The 16,340-nt window shown below is 49.0% G+C and overlaps 1 protein-coding gene across 1 annotated transcript in view; it reads left to right on the top strand.

The window, feature by feature from the left end:
- Positions 1-316: 316 nt before the first annotated feature.
- Positions 317-16,340, top strand: part of LOC102448601 (protein argonaute-1) — a 61,304-nt gene continuing 45,280 nt past the window's right edge. Inside the window, exon 1 of the mRNA XM_075909047.2 lies at positions 317-479. Within this exon, the coding sequence (XP_075765162.1) occupies positions 455-479 (25 nt within the window). The 5' untranslated portion in view covers positions 317-454. The remainder of the gene's footprint in view (positions 480-16,340) is intronic.

Raw genomic sequence — 16,340 nt, forward strand, 5'->3', positions numbered from 1 at the left:
TTGCACAAGAGCACCTCCTCTTAGCCCCCCATTGCACAGCCAGCATTTCCTCCCTTAGCCCCCCCCCATTGCACAAGAGCGCCCCCCCCAATGCACAGCCAGCACCCACTCCCTTTGCCCCACCCCCCATCATCCCCTCCAGGACAACTGCCCAGTCTCGCTCTGGATCCAAGATGGCGGCGCTCTGCATCCGCTCTCCAGGCTCTCGGGGGGCTGCCGCCCCGCCAGGGGGCGCTGTCCCCGCCCCGCCGCCTTTGTTGGCGCTGGGGCCGGGCGCTCGCGTCGGCGCTGGTTGGCCCGGCGGCCGCGCCTGCGCACTGGGGCCCAGGCGGGGAGGAGGCTGCCCAGAGGCTGCGGCGGCCGCAGCAGCAGCAGCAGCGGGAGGCGGAGGGAGCAGCGCCCGGCCCCCCCCCCCGCGGTGAGCCCAGCCCGGAGCCGTGCCCGCGTGGATGGGATGGAAGCAGGACCCTCGGGAGCAGGTAGCGGAGCGGGGACTGGGCTCTGCGGGCTGAGCGGGGGGGCTGTGCAGTGGGATGCAAAGGGGCTGCAGTGAGGGGCAAGGGGGCTGTGCAGTGGGGTGATGGGGCTGTGCAGTGGGGCGCAAGGGGGCTGAGCGGGGGGGCTGTGCAGTGGGATGCAAAGGGGCTGAGCGGGGGGGCTGTGCAGTGGGATGCAAAGGGGCTGCAGTGAGGGGCAAGGGGGCTGTGCAGTGGGGTGATGGGGCTGTGCAGTGGGGCGCAAGGGGGCTGAGCGGGGGGGCTGTGCAGTGGGATGCAAAGGGGCTGCAGTGAGGTGCAAGGGGGCTGTGCAGTGGGGCGCAAGGGGGCTGAGCGGGGGGGCTGTGCAGTGGGATGCAAAGGGGCTGCAGTGGGGCACAAGGGGGCTGTGCAGTGGGGTGATGGGGCTGTGCAGTGGGGCGCAAGGGGGCTGAGCGGGGGGGCTGTGCAGTGGGATGCAAAGGGGCTGCAGTGGGGCACAAGGGGGCTGTGCAGTGGGATGCAAAGGGGCTGCAGTGAGGTGCAAGGGGGCTGTGCAGTGGGGTGATGGGGCTGTGCAGTGGGGCATAAGGGGGCTGAGCGGGGGGGCTGTGCAGTGGGATGCAAAGGGGCTGTGCAGTGAGGTGCAAGGGGGCTGTGCAGTGGGATGCAAAGGGGCTGCAGTGAGGGGCAAGGGGGCTGTGCAGTGGGGTGATGGGGCTGTGCAGTGGGGCGCAAGGGGGCTGAGCAGGGGGGGCTGTGCAGTGGGTTGCAAAGGGGCTGTAGTGAGGGGCAAGGGGGCTGAGCAGTGGGTAATGGGGCTGTCAGGGCGTAAGAGAGCTGAGCAAAGGGGGGGCTATACAGTGGGATGCAAAGGGGCTGCAGTGGGGGGCAAGAGGGCTGTGCACTAGGATGATGGGGCTGTGCAGTGGGGTGATGGGGTTGCAGTGGGATGTAAGGGGGCAGGGGAGCTGAGCAAGGGGACTGTGCAGTGGGTTGCAAGAGAGCTGAGCAAGGGGGGCTGTGCAGTGGGGCTGAAGTGGGTATACAAAGGAGCTGCAGTTGGGTCCAAGGAGCAAGGGGACTGTGCAGTGGGGTGATGGGGCTGCACAGAGGGGTACAAAGGGGCTGCAGTGGAGTGATGTGGTTGTGTAGTGGGGCTCAAGGGGGCAAGAGATCTGAGCAAGGGGGCTGCACTGGGGCTGAAGTGGGGTGATAGAGTTGTGTAAAGGAGGGCTGTGCAGTGGACCTGAACTGGGTATGGTGGGGCTGTGCAGTGGTGTACAAAGCGATTGCATTGGGATGATGTGGCTGTGCAGTGGGTTGCAAAGTGGCTGCAGTGGTGTGATGGGCCTGTGCAGTGGTGTGCAAGAGAGTTGAGCAAGGTGGGCTGTAAGGGGCTGCATTGGGGCTTAAGTGGGGTGATGGGACTGTGCAGTGGGGTGCTCTGGGCAGGCGAGCTGGTACAATGTGATGGGGGAGGAACTGTGCACATGGTACACTGGGAAAGGCATGTGGTGCACTGGGGGGATTGTGAAATGGGAAGTTCAGTATGGGGATGGGGGAGAGGCTGCACAAAAGAAAAGAAGGAAATTGGTGCAATATTGGGATGGGGGTCTGTGGGGTTACAAAAGGAGAAGGGGAATGTGTGCAGTATGGTGGTCTGGGGTTGAAATGAAGAGAAGTGGGGGGGGGAGGTCCTGTGTAGGGGAGGACAGGAGACTTGGTATTGTGGATGTCTGGGCTATACAGTGATGGTGTGAAAGAAGAAGGGGAGTTGGTGCAGTGTGTACCTAGGGGCTGTAGTCGGGGCGAGAGGCTGTGCAGAGGGGTGGAGGAGCTGTTGATGCAGTATGGGGCAGGCGGTCTGCAGTGTGAGCTCCAGGAGGACTGTGCAGTGGGGAAGGAAGGCTATAAATTACGGCGGGGCATGTGCAATGGGGGGATTTGAGAGAGATGGGGGCTGTACGTTTGTAGGTTTGGGGTCTGTGAGGTGGGGTCCAGGAGGGCTGAGCAGTGGAGAGGGAAGGGGAGAGAGAGGTATTGGTGCACTGTAAGTGTAGGGGGACTCACTCCTGTATGGAAGACTGTATTGTGGTGGGGGTTCTGGGAAGTTGGTGGCCAAGAAGGCTCTGTATTGGTGTTTGTACAGTGCTGTGTATTGTAAGAAGGAGGCTCAGCAGCCGGAGAAGGGTGTCATGTGGGAAGATGGGGGTGTCAAGGAAGAGTGTTGTGCACGAAGGATTGAGCGTGGGGGTGTTGTAAGGGAGGAACCTCGGGGGTTGAGCATTTATAGGAGCGGGTGTCATGTGTTGTTGAGGCAGCGATGGGGTAGCAGCTTTGCATTGTGGGGTTGTGAAAAGGAGAAGACTCTTTAAAGAAATCAGAATATCCAACGGCTCCAGAGAGAAGAAGCATGGAAAGAGAGCTATTGCTTGGGCTGCCCTGTAGTGAAGAAGGCTGGGCGGGTGCTGTACAAAACAGAGAGGGCTTCTGGGGGTGGATTGCCAACTGGAACAAGGTTGTGCAAGGCGCTGGTTGCAAAGGAAGTGGACTGCTGCATAATGGAGCCTCAAGCCCCATCAGGATGGTGGTGGGAGGCAGCAGGTTCCTACAAGAGGCTGAGTGGGGGGAGGGGACCTGGGGAACAGAGGCAGCTGCAAGGGGCGGGATGAAGGGCTGTTGAGTTGAGCAGCAGGTGCATGTCCTTGCGGAGCATGGTGTGAATAGATGAATCCTGCTTCGAAGGTCCTGGACTTCCAAAGACTCTTTTTATATCTCAAATCCCAGCAAATGGCTTTTATTTCCAGGTTAGAGAGTGGAGGCAAAATCTCCTGTTTCTGTCTGTCCCCTTCACCTCACATGAGTGCAGGAGAGACGTTAGGGTAAGAGACAGCGGATCGGGCTTGCTCCTGGAGCAGGAGTGCTGGCGCGCTCTTGTTTGGACACAACAGTCAGTAGCTGCCGTTTTCTTGTGACAGAATGAAGTGGTTTCTGCCTCTGTGCTTGGGGCATGCGCAAAGTCTGGGCTTCCTTTGCACGCCTGACAGCTGGAGAGGGGAGGCAGCGACTGTTGCTAAAGAGATTCATTCTAGTGCCCTCATCATTGCTTCTCCCCAGCACACCCTGTTAAACAATGTGACTGGCTAACAATGTGTCTGGTATTGTCCTGTCCTTGGCTGCTTGATTTTAAAACTGCCTGACCCTATCCTGCCAGAGCCCTCCAAACATCCTTTAAACTGCCATTTTTTGTTGCAGCCGCTCATTTAATTCTCGTTAGCATGGCTTCCTTGGATGTTTTTATTGTAATCTCAAATGTGCTGCTTTAATTTCCTACAAAACGTTACAGTCTAAAGGGCGGTGGGTGGAGAGAAGAAAATCAGTAGTGATGCTAGAACATTGGCTTTTATAAAGCTCTTTGAAACTAATCTGATGAGCTTTGGAGTTGGCTTGATTCTGAAGCAAACTGATTTAACTTGAACACATCAAAGCCTAAATTATAACGTGGGTGTTTTTAGTGTCATGAGGAAATATCTCCTCTGTATATTGATACCTAGAAGCTAATACTTCACACTGATTTATTAGCATTCTGACAAGGATAGGAATATTATAGGGCCTGCTACCCAATCCGCTGCCTGACTCTGCCACAGAGGGCCAGCCAGCCCCTCCATGGCTGGGGATGCTCTGGCCTGCGCAGCTGAGTGGCAGGGGAATTCACCAGCAAGCATGCTAGTAAGCCCCATGTTTACTGGAACGCTCACCAGATAAGTTTAACATCTCTAGGATGTTAGGTTAAAGTAGGAAGCTGGGTTCTGTTCCTGATTTTACCCTACTGTGCGGTGTGACCTTGGATGAGCACTTAATTTCTCTGTCCCTCTGATTTCTAATCTATGCACTAAGAATAATGATGCCCTCTTCCGTCACACAGCGGTACATATGAGGCTTAAATAATTTTGTTAGTGCTTTGAGATCCTCCGTTGGAAAAGTAGGCATCAGATCATGTGAGCATGTCTTGGATTCTGCGGCAGCTGGTTCAAATCCTCTGAGTGGGGGAAGTGTGTTCATGGACTAGATCCCAGCCATTTAAAGACCTTGCCATGAATTGCTCGATCACCTTACTGTTTCTAGAGCTTGTTCCTGGTCAGTTACTCATGAGTTATTGCAGGAGGCTGCAGGATCTTAGCCTAGATTCCAGCACGCTGCTGCTCTATGGTTTGCCTTTGTTTTTCCTCCCCCCCCCCCCCACACGCTCGTAAAAAACTAAAATCACTGGGAGTTGTTACTGCTGCTGCTATTAGAGCAAAAACGGTGTCTGAGCAGCAACATGGTCCAGAGTGACCTCAGCTACTCTGGAGGAAGCCTGTGGGAATTAAGTCCACTTGGCACCTAACCAGGATCACACCCAAAGCTCATGAACTTGCTAGAGTTTCCATCCAGTCCAGAAGCAGTGGGCTATAACAGCGCACTGTTAGGTATGCACTACTGGTACAGGCCCTGGGCACAGGCCAGGTACCACAGCCAATACTGTGCATCACTGACAGTGCCAACCCCAGCAGCTGAAAAGCCGGTGATGGAAAAGATCCATTTTTCTTTAGGCCCAGTGTGGGACACTATTGCAATAGAGTGTATGTCCAGCCCATGTGAGCTCATTGCTAAGAAGCTCTCTTGACTACCTTCCATTGTTTCTACTTGTAAAATCTGCTACTCCATACTCATAGAATGGATCTGAAATCTATAACTGGGTTCCGTATGCAAAGGCCACCTGGTCTGTCCCTGAAAATCTCATGCAATGAGTAGGGATGGAAAATCCTGGTTAATCATTTAACTGATTAAAAGTTAGGTGGACCTAAAGTTGAACTAGTTTGCCGACTAAGCGGGATCTGGGCTGGAGCAGTCTCCAGCCCTGGTTCCAAGCCCCTGTCTGTGGGGCGCCTGGGCTCGCCGCGGGCAGGGGCTGCTACAGATTAGAGCAGCCCGTGTCCACGGTAGGCCCCCTGCAAGGTTGGAGCAGCCCCTGCCTGCAACAGGTAGAGGGAGTTGCTCCAGCCCCCACCTGTTAACCAGAATCAATAAGCATCACCCATTTAAGGTGATGCTTTCTGGTTAACCGGTTACCTATTAACATCTCTAGTAATGAGTTGGAGAACTGTTTTGCTTTCTATTAATCCAGGTTAAGCAAACACTGCAACAAAGGAGCTGGGGTGGGGGAAACGTCCGTATTAAAAATGATTTGAATGTTTGTGATTAAGTACATCAAATGTCTAAGTGTCTGCACAAGATGAACAGTTTCAATGTAACCTGTATCAACAGAAGAAAAATTCGAACTACATCTTCTCAGTTCATCTCCCTTTCATCCCTCTCCTTCTTTGGCTGTAGCCTAAGCAGAGAGAGAAACTTTGCATCAAATAGTACCATAACCCAGATCTTTGATTTGATAGTACAGAGTATGGAAAAAGTTAATGTAGACATGTGGAACATAAGAATAAGTGGAAAGACAACCGAGAGGAACTCGACAGCCCTTTCTGCTTTTCAACTGCAAGCAGTTAAGAAAAGAAGTTTTAGGGAAGAAGGAAACTAAACCAACATGGAGGTGGTTTTAAATGCTAAACCCATGTTCCTTAATTTACCCCTTACGAACTTTCTAAATAGCTTTAAGGTTAACTATTGTCTTTGTGTGTTGACCTCCACAAAAACCTGCAGCTGTTTCATTCGAAGGGATTTTTTTTTTAATCTTCAGTAAACATATATTCATGTCTGGGTAGTGACTGTGTTCCTAGGACAGGATTATTTCAGGCACCAAAGGCGAGAGAAGCACCTTGCCTCAAGACATAACGTGTGATTTATCTCTAAATGCTTTCTCTTGGGTAGCTATAACACCTACAAAAGCAAATGTGGGACGACTGATTAAGATGGCAGATGTGACAAGAAATCAGGAAAATAAGCATACTGGAATTTTTCTGCAAGGAGGCTCTGGTTTGGTTTGTTGGGTTGGCTCTTTTGGTAAATCACTGGTTTGTGCGTATGCTGTAATCATTTTAGCATGGAAGAAACTGGCTTTTAGAGTCCAGTGTTTGGACCTGCTCCAATAATAGGGAGGTACCTTTGCGTGCAGCAGAATCCTTAAAAAGGAGGAAATAGTGTCTCTCTGCCTAGTTCTGTGTCTTTAACATAGTAATCGAATTTCAGGGTGTCTGCAGCTAAGTGGCTTCCATGTAGCACCATGGTGTACAACACACTAGCCACTTGGCGTTTTGGCCGGTTGAGTGTGCTACAGCAGTAGCCGCTATAGTGGCTACTGCTTCGGAACTGGTTGGACCCGACAAGTGTAGAAGTTTTGGTGACTGTGTATGTGAAATGCTGCCGGAGCAAGCGAGAGTAGCAAGAGCATCTTTTGCCTCTTCTAGGCACCGAGAAGGCAGAGACCTGACACTCCTGATCCATGACTGAACAGACAAGATTAGCAGCCCACACTGAAGATACTGTGAGAATCTTGAGAGTAGCCAGTGTTCCAAACACTGCTGCCTTTTCCATACTGCGAGCAAGTACATATTTCCATATATAGTCCCGTACTGCCTACTGCAGGGTTTCCTGTACTTTTCACTGAAGCAGATGGTACTGGGTCACAGTCAGACAGGATATTGGTTCAAATGGACTCTGGTCTGATCCAGTTTGGATATTCTTGTAGTCTCTATTTGTTACAGTGCAATCAATCTGTATTCTGTAGAGTACAGGACTCACATCCTAAACTAATGTCACTTTCATTTGTGAATTAATGGATTGAATTTCCACCTCCGCTGGTGTTAACAGAGCCAGCCTTGGAAATCAGCATAGCCTGTTGCTGTAGCGGAACTTGTGTTTTATAAATGTCATGGTTCTACATTTCCCACCTTCCCTGCTCTCTGGACCTCACATGCTTCACAGTTCTCCATGTTGCGAGGAGCATGGCAAAGCTTTTTCCTAGTTTCTAGCAGCAAACATGGCTTCTGGCTGTGTGGCGTGAGGCATCGCGGTCTGGGTTCCAGTTAAGTATATTGTGGTCCAGAGAGTGTGCTTTTGAAATGTCCTCAAAACTTAATTGTGATGCACAAACTCTGAAGCCAATAGACAGGGTCTGCTTCAACCACAGACTGGAGAGGTACCAGATATCTGAGGGACTATTGTATCTCAGTAACCCTTCCCAGAATTGTAAGGCTGGTACATTGAGGGTTGGGATCATAACAGAGGCAGAGAATGAAGTGTTTCATCCCAGACATTAATCCATTGCGCAATTGCAAAGAATGGAATTGTTTTGCTTGGAGCCCATAACCATTATAGTTTTATTGGTAATATGATTGCACTTGGCAGTCATGTGCTGGGAGCTGTACAAACATAACACAAAAATGGCCTCTGTCCAAAAGGGTTTGCAGTCTTTAGACCAGAGAGGACAGGTGGATGCAACAAACAGATGTGAAATGCAAGGGAACAGGGCTGGAGGTTGGAGTTTCAGCTTCTTGTACTCACCTGTCATATAAAAAAAAGAGATAAAATTCTCTTTTTTTTAAACGAACTCGGCCCGTGTTCTAAAATCATTCATTGGATTTTGTTTCATTAGAACCATGCTAAATTCCTGAAAATTCACCCTCCAAAATTGGTGGTATCTTCCCAGCTTGTCTTTTTATTAGCAGGTGCTGTATTGAGGTCTCGTATTACTAAGAAATGTGTACAAAATACACTGCATTGTTTTCTAGTACTCTGTGAAATAGTAAAACTCAACTCAAATGAAACGAGCAAAGTACACCTTGAGGCACGTTTGCTTTCTGTTTCGCTCGCTAAATTGTCAATTTGCAAAACCCAGTGACTCTCCAGGAGTTTCCCAGTTGTGAACGCAGCTTGGCAAGTACTTAGAGTGTCTCGCAGAAGTTTGCAAGCACGCTAGTGCAGGCAAGAGGCAGGGCTGTGCGGACAAAGTGTGGGTGATGTTTTTAATTTGGCAGTTACAATTTAGGCCCTTCTGATTTCCCAGTTAAAAGCTGAGATTCTGACGCGACGTAACAATGTGCTTTACAGTTTAAGGCTTGCAGTGCAGTGTCTACAAAGGCATAAACTGCTTTCAGAGGTAAATACCCTAGTAAAACAAATTAGTGCCTATTTCTGCAGGTTTCTTGGACACAGCTACCAAAACCCGGGCCAGAAGCAATACTTGGGTGGCTGGACAATTCAGTTTTTGCCCACCGGAAGGCTGACTCTGGAGCATGTTGAGGGGCTTAATGCTTTGAAATAGAGTTTTCAGTCTGAGCGCTCTGCCTGTCACATGGTCATATTTTAATTATGCTCAGTTTTGTGTTGAATCAAAAAGCCATGACAACCAGTATTAACCTATTTGCCTTTAAAATAACTTGTGTGAAAGAGAATTAATGATAGACAGAGGGTGCAAATTTGTGGATTTGCACTTATTATATAAAAGAAAGTCTCTTTCATAAATCTACACTGCATATTTTTTTCTTCTGTTCCCTGCATTTAAAGATGTTATCTTGGAGGTGGGAAGTATATTACGCGCTGTTTGTTAGTGTCGCGCTGGAAATAAGGCATACACTTTCCCAGTGAGAGTAGCTATTGGAACAATTTCCCAAGGGTTGTTGAGGATAATTTTCAGATCAAGATTGGATCCTTTTCTAAAAGATCCACAATAGATATTACTGTGGGGAAAGTTCTCTAGCCTGTGTTAAACAGGAAGTCACAGTGGTCCCTTCTGGCCTTAGAATCTAGGAACGTGAATTCATCCGGGTAGACTAAACAGGAGTAGTGGCAACAGGTTTTTGTGAAGCGTGGAAAGAGAAAATCCTTAACCCCCAGAAACAGTAGGGAAACTTTTATCTTTTAAAACTAAAATATCTTCAAGTGACTTAAGAGCCCAGAAACCTCCTTGCATCTGACGTGTGGCCTTTTATAGCAACTGAAACTCCTTAGCTGTAATTAGCTGTTTAGTAGTTGCCGATTATAAATGTTGCTATTTTGAGTCCATTTGCAAGACAATCAAGAAAACAGCTGCTGGTGACTTTCACAGAGTTACGTTTCGATCATAGGCTTGAGAAGAAATGTGAATCTGTCCCTCTGCTGTGACCCCCCCCCCCCCCAGTGGGCTGTTAAACTTGACAAGGAAGTCAGAGCGAATCCTTCTCACCCAGCAAATAGTTCAATGGAACACATTGTCCAGCAGGTTCTGAGACCTTAGTTTGGGGGCTGGGGGAGGACACAGGAAGGAGAGCTGTATTGAGTTACTAGAAATGTCCTGGAAAGAGACATTCATATTTTCTTTTAATTTTGCATGGCGCTGAGCAAAAGAGAGATACAGCCCTCATTCCCTCAGAATGAATAGCTGGCCATCTTGTTCTCCTTGGGCTATTGTTGGCTGCCCCCTCCTGACTCTATGATCCTGCATTCTAGTGTTTCCACTTGCTCCTTGGCTTTTTATGAGAAGTTTAATTGACCTGATTTAGGGTGGAAGATCTTTCAGGGTTTTTAAAATGAGCATGGTGTGGTGGTCTTTCTCTGCTTATTAATAACACCATTTGGTGACAAACAAATTTGCCCCTCAGTGCATTAGTTGCAAAGCAACTATTTTTTTCTGAAAACTCATTTTTATTTTTCTCAGATTCTTAACTTTATTTTTTTAAAGGCAGGGTGTGTGCATGGTGTGTGTCGGGCGGAGATTACTATACCGACTCTGCTGAATAAAGAAACTTCTTTTTGTGTCTCTGTCCAATTCCAGTGTCCCGTTTTTTTTTTTTTTTTTTTTTTTTGAATGGAGCATTTGGAGAGGATTTAAATTGACATGTTAATTTCATGCCCTCCCAAACATTATGGGTTCTCACCCATCAGGCAGCTGTTGGTCAGTTGGTTGTGTGTTTGCCAGCTGTTACGCTAAATATATAAACAAAGCGTATTTCAGCATTAATAACCCCAAATGGATTTTTATGTTGACTTCTGTTGCACCCCCCCCCCCCCCCCCACACACACAACACTTCTTTTAAAAGAGCTGGTTAGTTTCCAGGGGGAGAATATATTGGGTGTGAGACTTATCTAGGGAGGGAGTGCTTGTGTGAAGTGATGGGAGCTCTCCAATTGCACCTTTATCTTAATGGCTCTAGGGCACTGCTTTTGTGTGTTAAAGTCTGTGATTCCTCCCAGACTGCTGAATTTATAATGGCAGGCAGATTTCATACTGCTCACTGCATGCATTGTACTCCAGCAAAACCACTAGCCCCCAGCCCCTGTGCTTCCGCGTGCTCATTTACATGACAAAATAGGAGTTGATGCAGTTTCACCATGGAGAGTTGAGGTATGCAGAGAGAACCCCCCTGTCTCCAGGCAGACGGATCACTCCTAACGAGCTTCCCTCTTCCAGACTAGAACTTACTCATTCCATTGCTGCCTCCTTCTCATGCATATGCCCCCTTTGTGACTGCTCTGAGCCATTTGTATTTGCCTGGTCTCTTCCAGAGAGGGACATGGTAGTTCTAAAAGGGGGGAAAAAGAGATGGCGTAAGGAGGTAAAGATCCTGTGAGCAAATGACACGCAAGCCCCATGAAAAGGAAGTTAGCAGTGCCTGTAGATGCTCAGCGTGTCCCAAGGTATGGCCCACGGCTACAAATATTCAAGCCCAAATACTGTCTCTGGCCAGAGATGCCTTAGCTACTGATTTCATGGAGTTCTCTTCATCAACACCTAGGCTGGTTTTAGGGATGTGCACGGTTAACCAGTTACACAGTAATGCTTACTGGTAGCTGGTTAACTGGTAGACCCACAGGGCCAGCACCTGGGAGCCTGGTTAACCGGCTAAACCTAACGTTTAATAGGTTGACTGATGAAACGGGATTTTACATCCCTACTTGGTTTATGCTTGGGGTTGCTCCCAAACCTGGGTGAGGCTTGGGTTCCTTCTAGGGTGGTGCCCCCAGACCCTGCTCGGGGCCCCTGTTGAGCTAGCAGGTGCTAAAAGCAGCTGTCTGGCGATTTGCTTTTCCTATTCTACTTTAAACCGCCCAAATTTCCAGCTGACACACTGCCTGCCAACAGTTGACTATGATGCAAGGCACAGTACAAACCTCATGAATGAACGCCAGCAGCTTTTCACCTGCGGATCTCAAAGCACTTTAAAAAGGGAAATAGTTATGAACCCCCATTTTTGCCAGCGTGGTGCAGTGAGGGGCAGAAGGTGACTTGCTCAGTGCCAGCACTGGGAGCATAACTTGTTTGCAGATTCTCGGTCCCCATGACTTTCCACACCTCAAGTGTCATAATGAGACCTAGAGATGTAAAAAGTTAACCAGGTACCTGGTAAGCATTGGCCTTTCTGGCATGGTAACTGAGCAATGGGAGCACCCACACCCACCCACTGTGGGCCCCGCCAGCAGGACCCCGATAATGTTGGGCTTGGCAGGAGCAACCCCCACCCTTGGTGCAGTGGGTCAGCCAGGGCTGGAGCAGTCCTCCCGCCTCCCACAGCGCTGCAGGTTTGTCTGGGGCCAGAGCAGCTCCCTGCCCGCCTGCAATGTGGCAAGGATGATGGGGGGCCAGAGTAGCCCTCTGCCCGTGGCAAACTGGCCAGCAGGAACTCCAGTGGCAGGCTCTCCTGCCTGGAGCAGCCCCTGCTGCCGGACTCCAGCTGCTCTTTGTGGGAGAAAGACGTAGCTTGAAGCGTGGGCCTGGTGCGTGACCCAAAGAAAGCAGGAGTTCTACTCTGAGTAATAGGCAGGCCGTGTCAAAAGCAAATGTTTGCCTGCAAGTCCGTGTCTCTTGGCACTAGAACTGCTAGCACTGATAAAAGCACATGAAGTATGTAAATATATCCCATCCGCACCGTACAGGGACACCCAGCTGAATACATGATAAAATAGTTGGGAACAACCGGAGCGAAAGCAGAACAATGAGCAGCGAACGCTTTGGAGGAAAGTACAAGGGGAGGGACCAAATGTGTCATTAATGCATAAGATGATACGTACAGTGGGTATCATAGACTGTTCATTTCAGTCTCAATATTGGGGTACCTTGACTTAACTCTTTGGCTGGCTTAGGGGGCTATCGACTGAGCCGACTCCATTGTCCTGGGTACAGATACGTAGGGGCTCGGAAGCCACTGGCTACCGACAACTATTAATGTACTTGGCTCAACAATAAAGCTGACTCGGGTGCCTTCGTATCTTATCGGGGTCTTTGGGGTCTTTCAGGAAGTCTATGATGCTAGCTACCTGCGTAGAACTGGCACGATACACCGAGAGATCATACAAAAATGCACACAGCCAAGCATTTCTCATCACTGTCGGAGCAGACCTGTCAGGATGTCACACCGGTGAATCCTGAATTTACCGTATCGCTGTCCTGAACTAACTACACTCTTCGCTAGCCCCTGGTGGGACGATTAAAGTTTAACCAGTTAACATTTTTAATGGGAATTTACATCCCTAGTTAGATGGGATGATTGGGTCTGAGGATTTGAATTACCTTGCGTCTGCCAGAAGAGTCGCTAGACTAGCTTTCTTATGTGATGGAATCCTTCCTTTCCCCCACACTGTCACGATGCTCGTTTTTGGGTGCCATCTCTCCAGCAAGAACGTCAAACCTAATTAAGTTGCAATCTCTGATTGTGGAATGGTTCAAGCTATAATTCTTGAGCCGGTTCCTGTTGTCACTTAGAACTAACTGGTTAATCTGTGGCATTCATTCACAGGCGTAATTAATTGTGAGGCTTAATGCTCATAAAACATTTGAGGTCCTTTAACAAACAGCTTTGTGAATGCAGTGTTTTAGCCAGTCTAGATGGCATTGGGCTTCCAGTAACTCTGACACCATGGGAATTTTGAGAGCCATTTTTAGCTCTTGCATTGCTTTTTCTTTGTAACAAGAAAGCTCTGGAAAGCCGCCTCTTCCACAGAGGTGCAAGGTTTGTTTTTATACAAAAGCCCAGTTATCATTCACTCCAAGGGCAGCTGCAGATTGGGTAACCGCCGAGTGGATGACAGGTGGCCAGAGGGGAGATGGAAGAGAAGGAAGATGCTGCAAAGGATGGTGCTTGGGAATAGATCACATTTTGGTTCCTTTGTCCCATGTTCACAGCTGCGGTCTGTTCATTTCGTTTTGTTCTGCAAATGTTTCATGTGGAATGTAGCGGGTGCTGTCTGAACATTTGCTTTGGCTGCCTTTGGGGGTGGGGAGCCCTGCTTTTGCTCTTTCACCTCCTGCAGGACGGGCTTCTCAATCGCTCCTCCGTCACCTTAGGAACAGTTTGTGGTTGGGATTCTAAACAATGTTCTCTAAACATCTGTGGCTCTGGTTGCCTTCATCCAGAGAGTTCCTCCCTCAGCATCGTGACAAGAAGTGTCTTGGGGGGGGAGGGGGGGTCACTCTGTATTAGTAATTCTCCACCATTTTTTAAATTTGTGGGCCCCTAAAAATTTTGAATGGAGCTGCGGACCCCTGTTGAAATATTAGACCAGAAGAGGGCGACCTGAGGAACATCAGGGTGGTGTGTGTGGCGTAGGGATGTTAACGGGTAGCTGGTTAAATAGTTACCCGGTACTTGGGATCAGCCCTCGCCTGTGGCCTAGCCACGGGGTGACGGTGCTCCAGCCTCACCGGGCGCCCTGCACATGGCTGCTAGCTCCCAGCACACGTGGGAAGCCGGCAAGGGCAGCCGCGGTGGCTTCCATGCAGGGACCAGGAGCCGTAGTGACAGCTTCCACGGGGAAGGAAGGCTGGGAGCTGCGGTGTCAGTCCCACTAAGTTAGGGTCAGGGGCAGGAGCCGTGATTTTAAATGGAATTTTACATCCCTAGTGTGGCCCACAAGACGTTTTATTTACGGTTGTCTGTGCCAGTTGCCAGATTCTGCTGGTTTCCATCTGCGTGGGGTTTTTTCCCCCACTGGTACGACTAAAGTGACATGAGTGTAAAGCCAGGGTACGGGAAGCGAGGGTTGGGCTGATGGCACACAACGTTGCGACAGCCATGCGCTGCCTCTACGTCCAATCAGAGCGCTGCTTCGGTTCAATTGGCACAGCCCGCAAATTCTAGGCGGGCAAGTGCAGTGAGCAAGACGCCCTGTCCCGGGAGACCATCTTGGTTACGACAATCTTGCAGCCCACTGAGATGAAGGGCCACTTGTGCAGCCCACTCACTAGCCTAGGTTGCCCATTTAATCAGTAGACTCTCAGGGGTCCACACGCCACAGGTTGAAAGCTACTGTTCTGTGGTAACGGCAGCCTTTGGGGCTATATTAGTTCCCATAATAGAAGAACTAGAGGACACCAAATGAAATTAATGGGTAGCAGGTTTAAAACGAATAAAAGAAAGTTCTTCTTCATACAGCGTGTAGTCAACCTGTGGAACTCCTTGCCAGAGGAGTCTGTGAAGGCTAGGACTAGAATAGAGTTTAAAGAGAAGCTAGATAATTTCATGGAGGTTAGGTCCGTAAAAGGCTATTAGCCAGGGGATAGAAATGGTGTCCCTGGCCTCTGTTTGTCAGAGGCTGGAGAGGGATGGCAGGAGACAAATCGCTTGATCATTGTCTTCGATCCACCCTCTCTGGGGCACCTGGTGCTGGCCACTGTTGGCATACAGACTACTATGCTAGATGGACCTTTGGTCTGACCCAGTACAGCCGTTCTTATGACCCCTAAGACAGAGTCTGCAGACACCCCAGGGGACCACAGACCACTGCTGTCTTGCACTTGGTTATGAGATTCATGAGTCTCTCTTGCAGCTGTGCCATTGACTTGCCAAGTGGCGCTGGGCAAGTCACTTCTGTGCCACATATGTAAAAGAAGGGTAATGCCTACCTCAAGGGAAGAGGTTGGTGAGGCTGGATTCATGGTTGTAAAATGCTGAGAGATCTTCGGCTGACAAGCGCCAAAGGAAGCTTCCAAGTGTTAGTGGAAGTGCTGTCCTTTCCATACAGGTATCAAATGGATTGCAGGCAATACAGAGTAGGAATCGCAAACTATGGCAAGTACTTGCTTGTAAAGAATTGCTTTAGCGCAATTAATTTCCTGCAATTTCCTGCCCTCCCCGCTGGAAATGTTGCAAGAGTAGTTAGCAGAGCTGCTTGGAAAGTAAGAGCAGAGAAGTGTGAGGTTTTAAGATCAGATTAGACTGTTGTCTTTGTGGTCAACAGATAACTTTGTTTGCAAAAGCTAGCAATTGCAGGGACCTTACCCTCTTACAGCACTTGTGCCACTCTATGGGAGTATGATTCCTAGATTCTACTCCTTGTTTTACTGCTCATTCCCTCAACTTTGAGCCATAGTTTTCAGCCTGTAAAATGGAAATATTTTCCTCAGGCGATGTGACTTGTAAAGTTGAAGTTGCTTGGATGAAAATGCAAGGTGTACTACAGTATTTGCAAAAGGGGTGACTTGCATGCATGAAAACGACAGCACTTTTGTGTAATATTTAAATGAGAATCAAGATGTTGTGTGAAGCCTTAAGATTTAAATTATAATTTAATATGTGAGTACTTGGAAAGGAAAGGCCTGTGTTAGAGTTACAGAGCACACTGGTGTTTCTGAAAATCAAATGGTTTGTAAAGATGGATGTAGTTTAAAAATTAGATCCGACTGCACATTTGAGAAGCAAATTTTGAAATTCACATTGCTCTTCCTACTTGTTCTGCTGCTATTTTCAGCCTGGAATTGAATCTGGGGCCTAGCCTATACTGGAAGTTTAGGTCAAACTTAGTTGCGGTAGGTCGAATTTCTAAACAATGAGTCCACACCACCAAGCCAGTTCCATCGAGTTTAAGGCTGTGAAAGTCAATTTTGGTATTCCAGATTTTCACAAGGAGTAATGCTAAATTTGACCTTGCACGGTTGAATTCATGGTAGTGCAGACA

This window comes from Pelodiscus sinensis, chromosome 26 (assembly GCF_052426305.1).
Source record: "Pelodiscus sinensis isolate ZL-2025 chromosome 26, ASM5242630v1, whole genome shotgun sequence".
Taxonomy (NCBI): Eukaryota; Metazoa; Chordata; order Testudines; family Trionychidae; genus Pelodiscus; species Pelodiscus sinensis.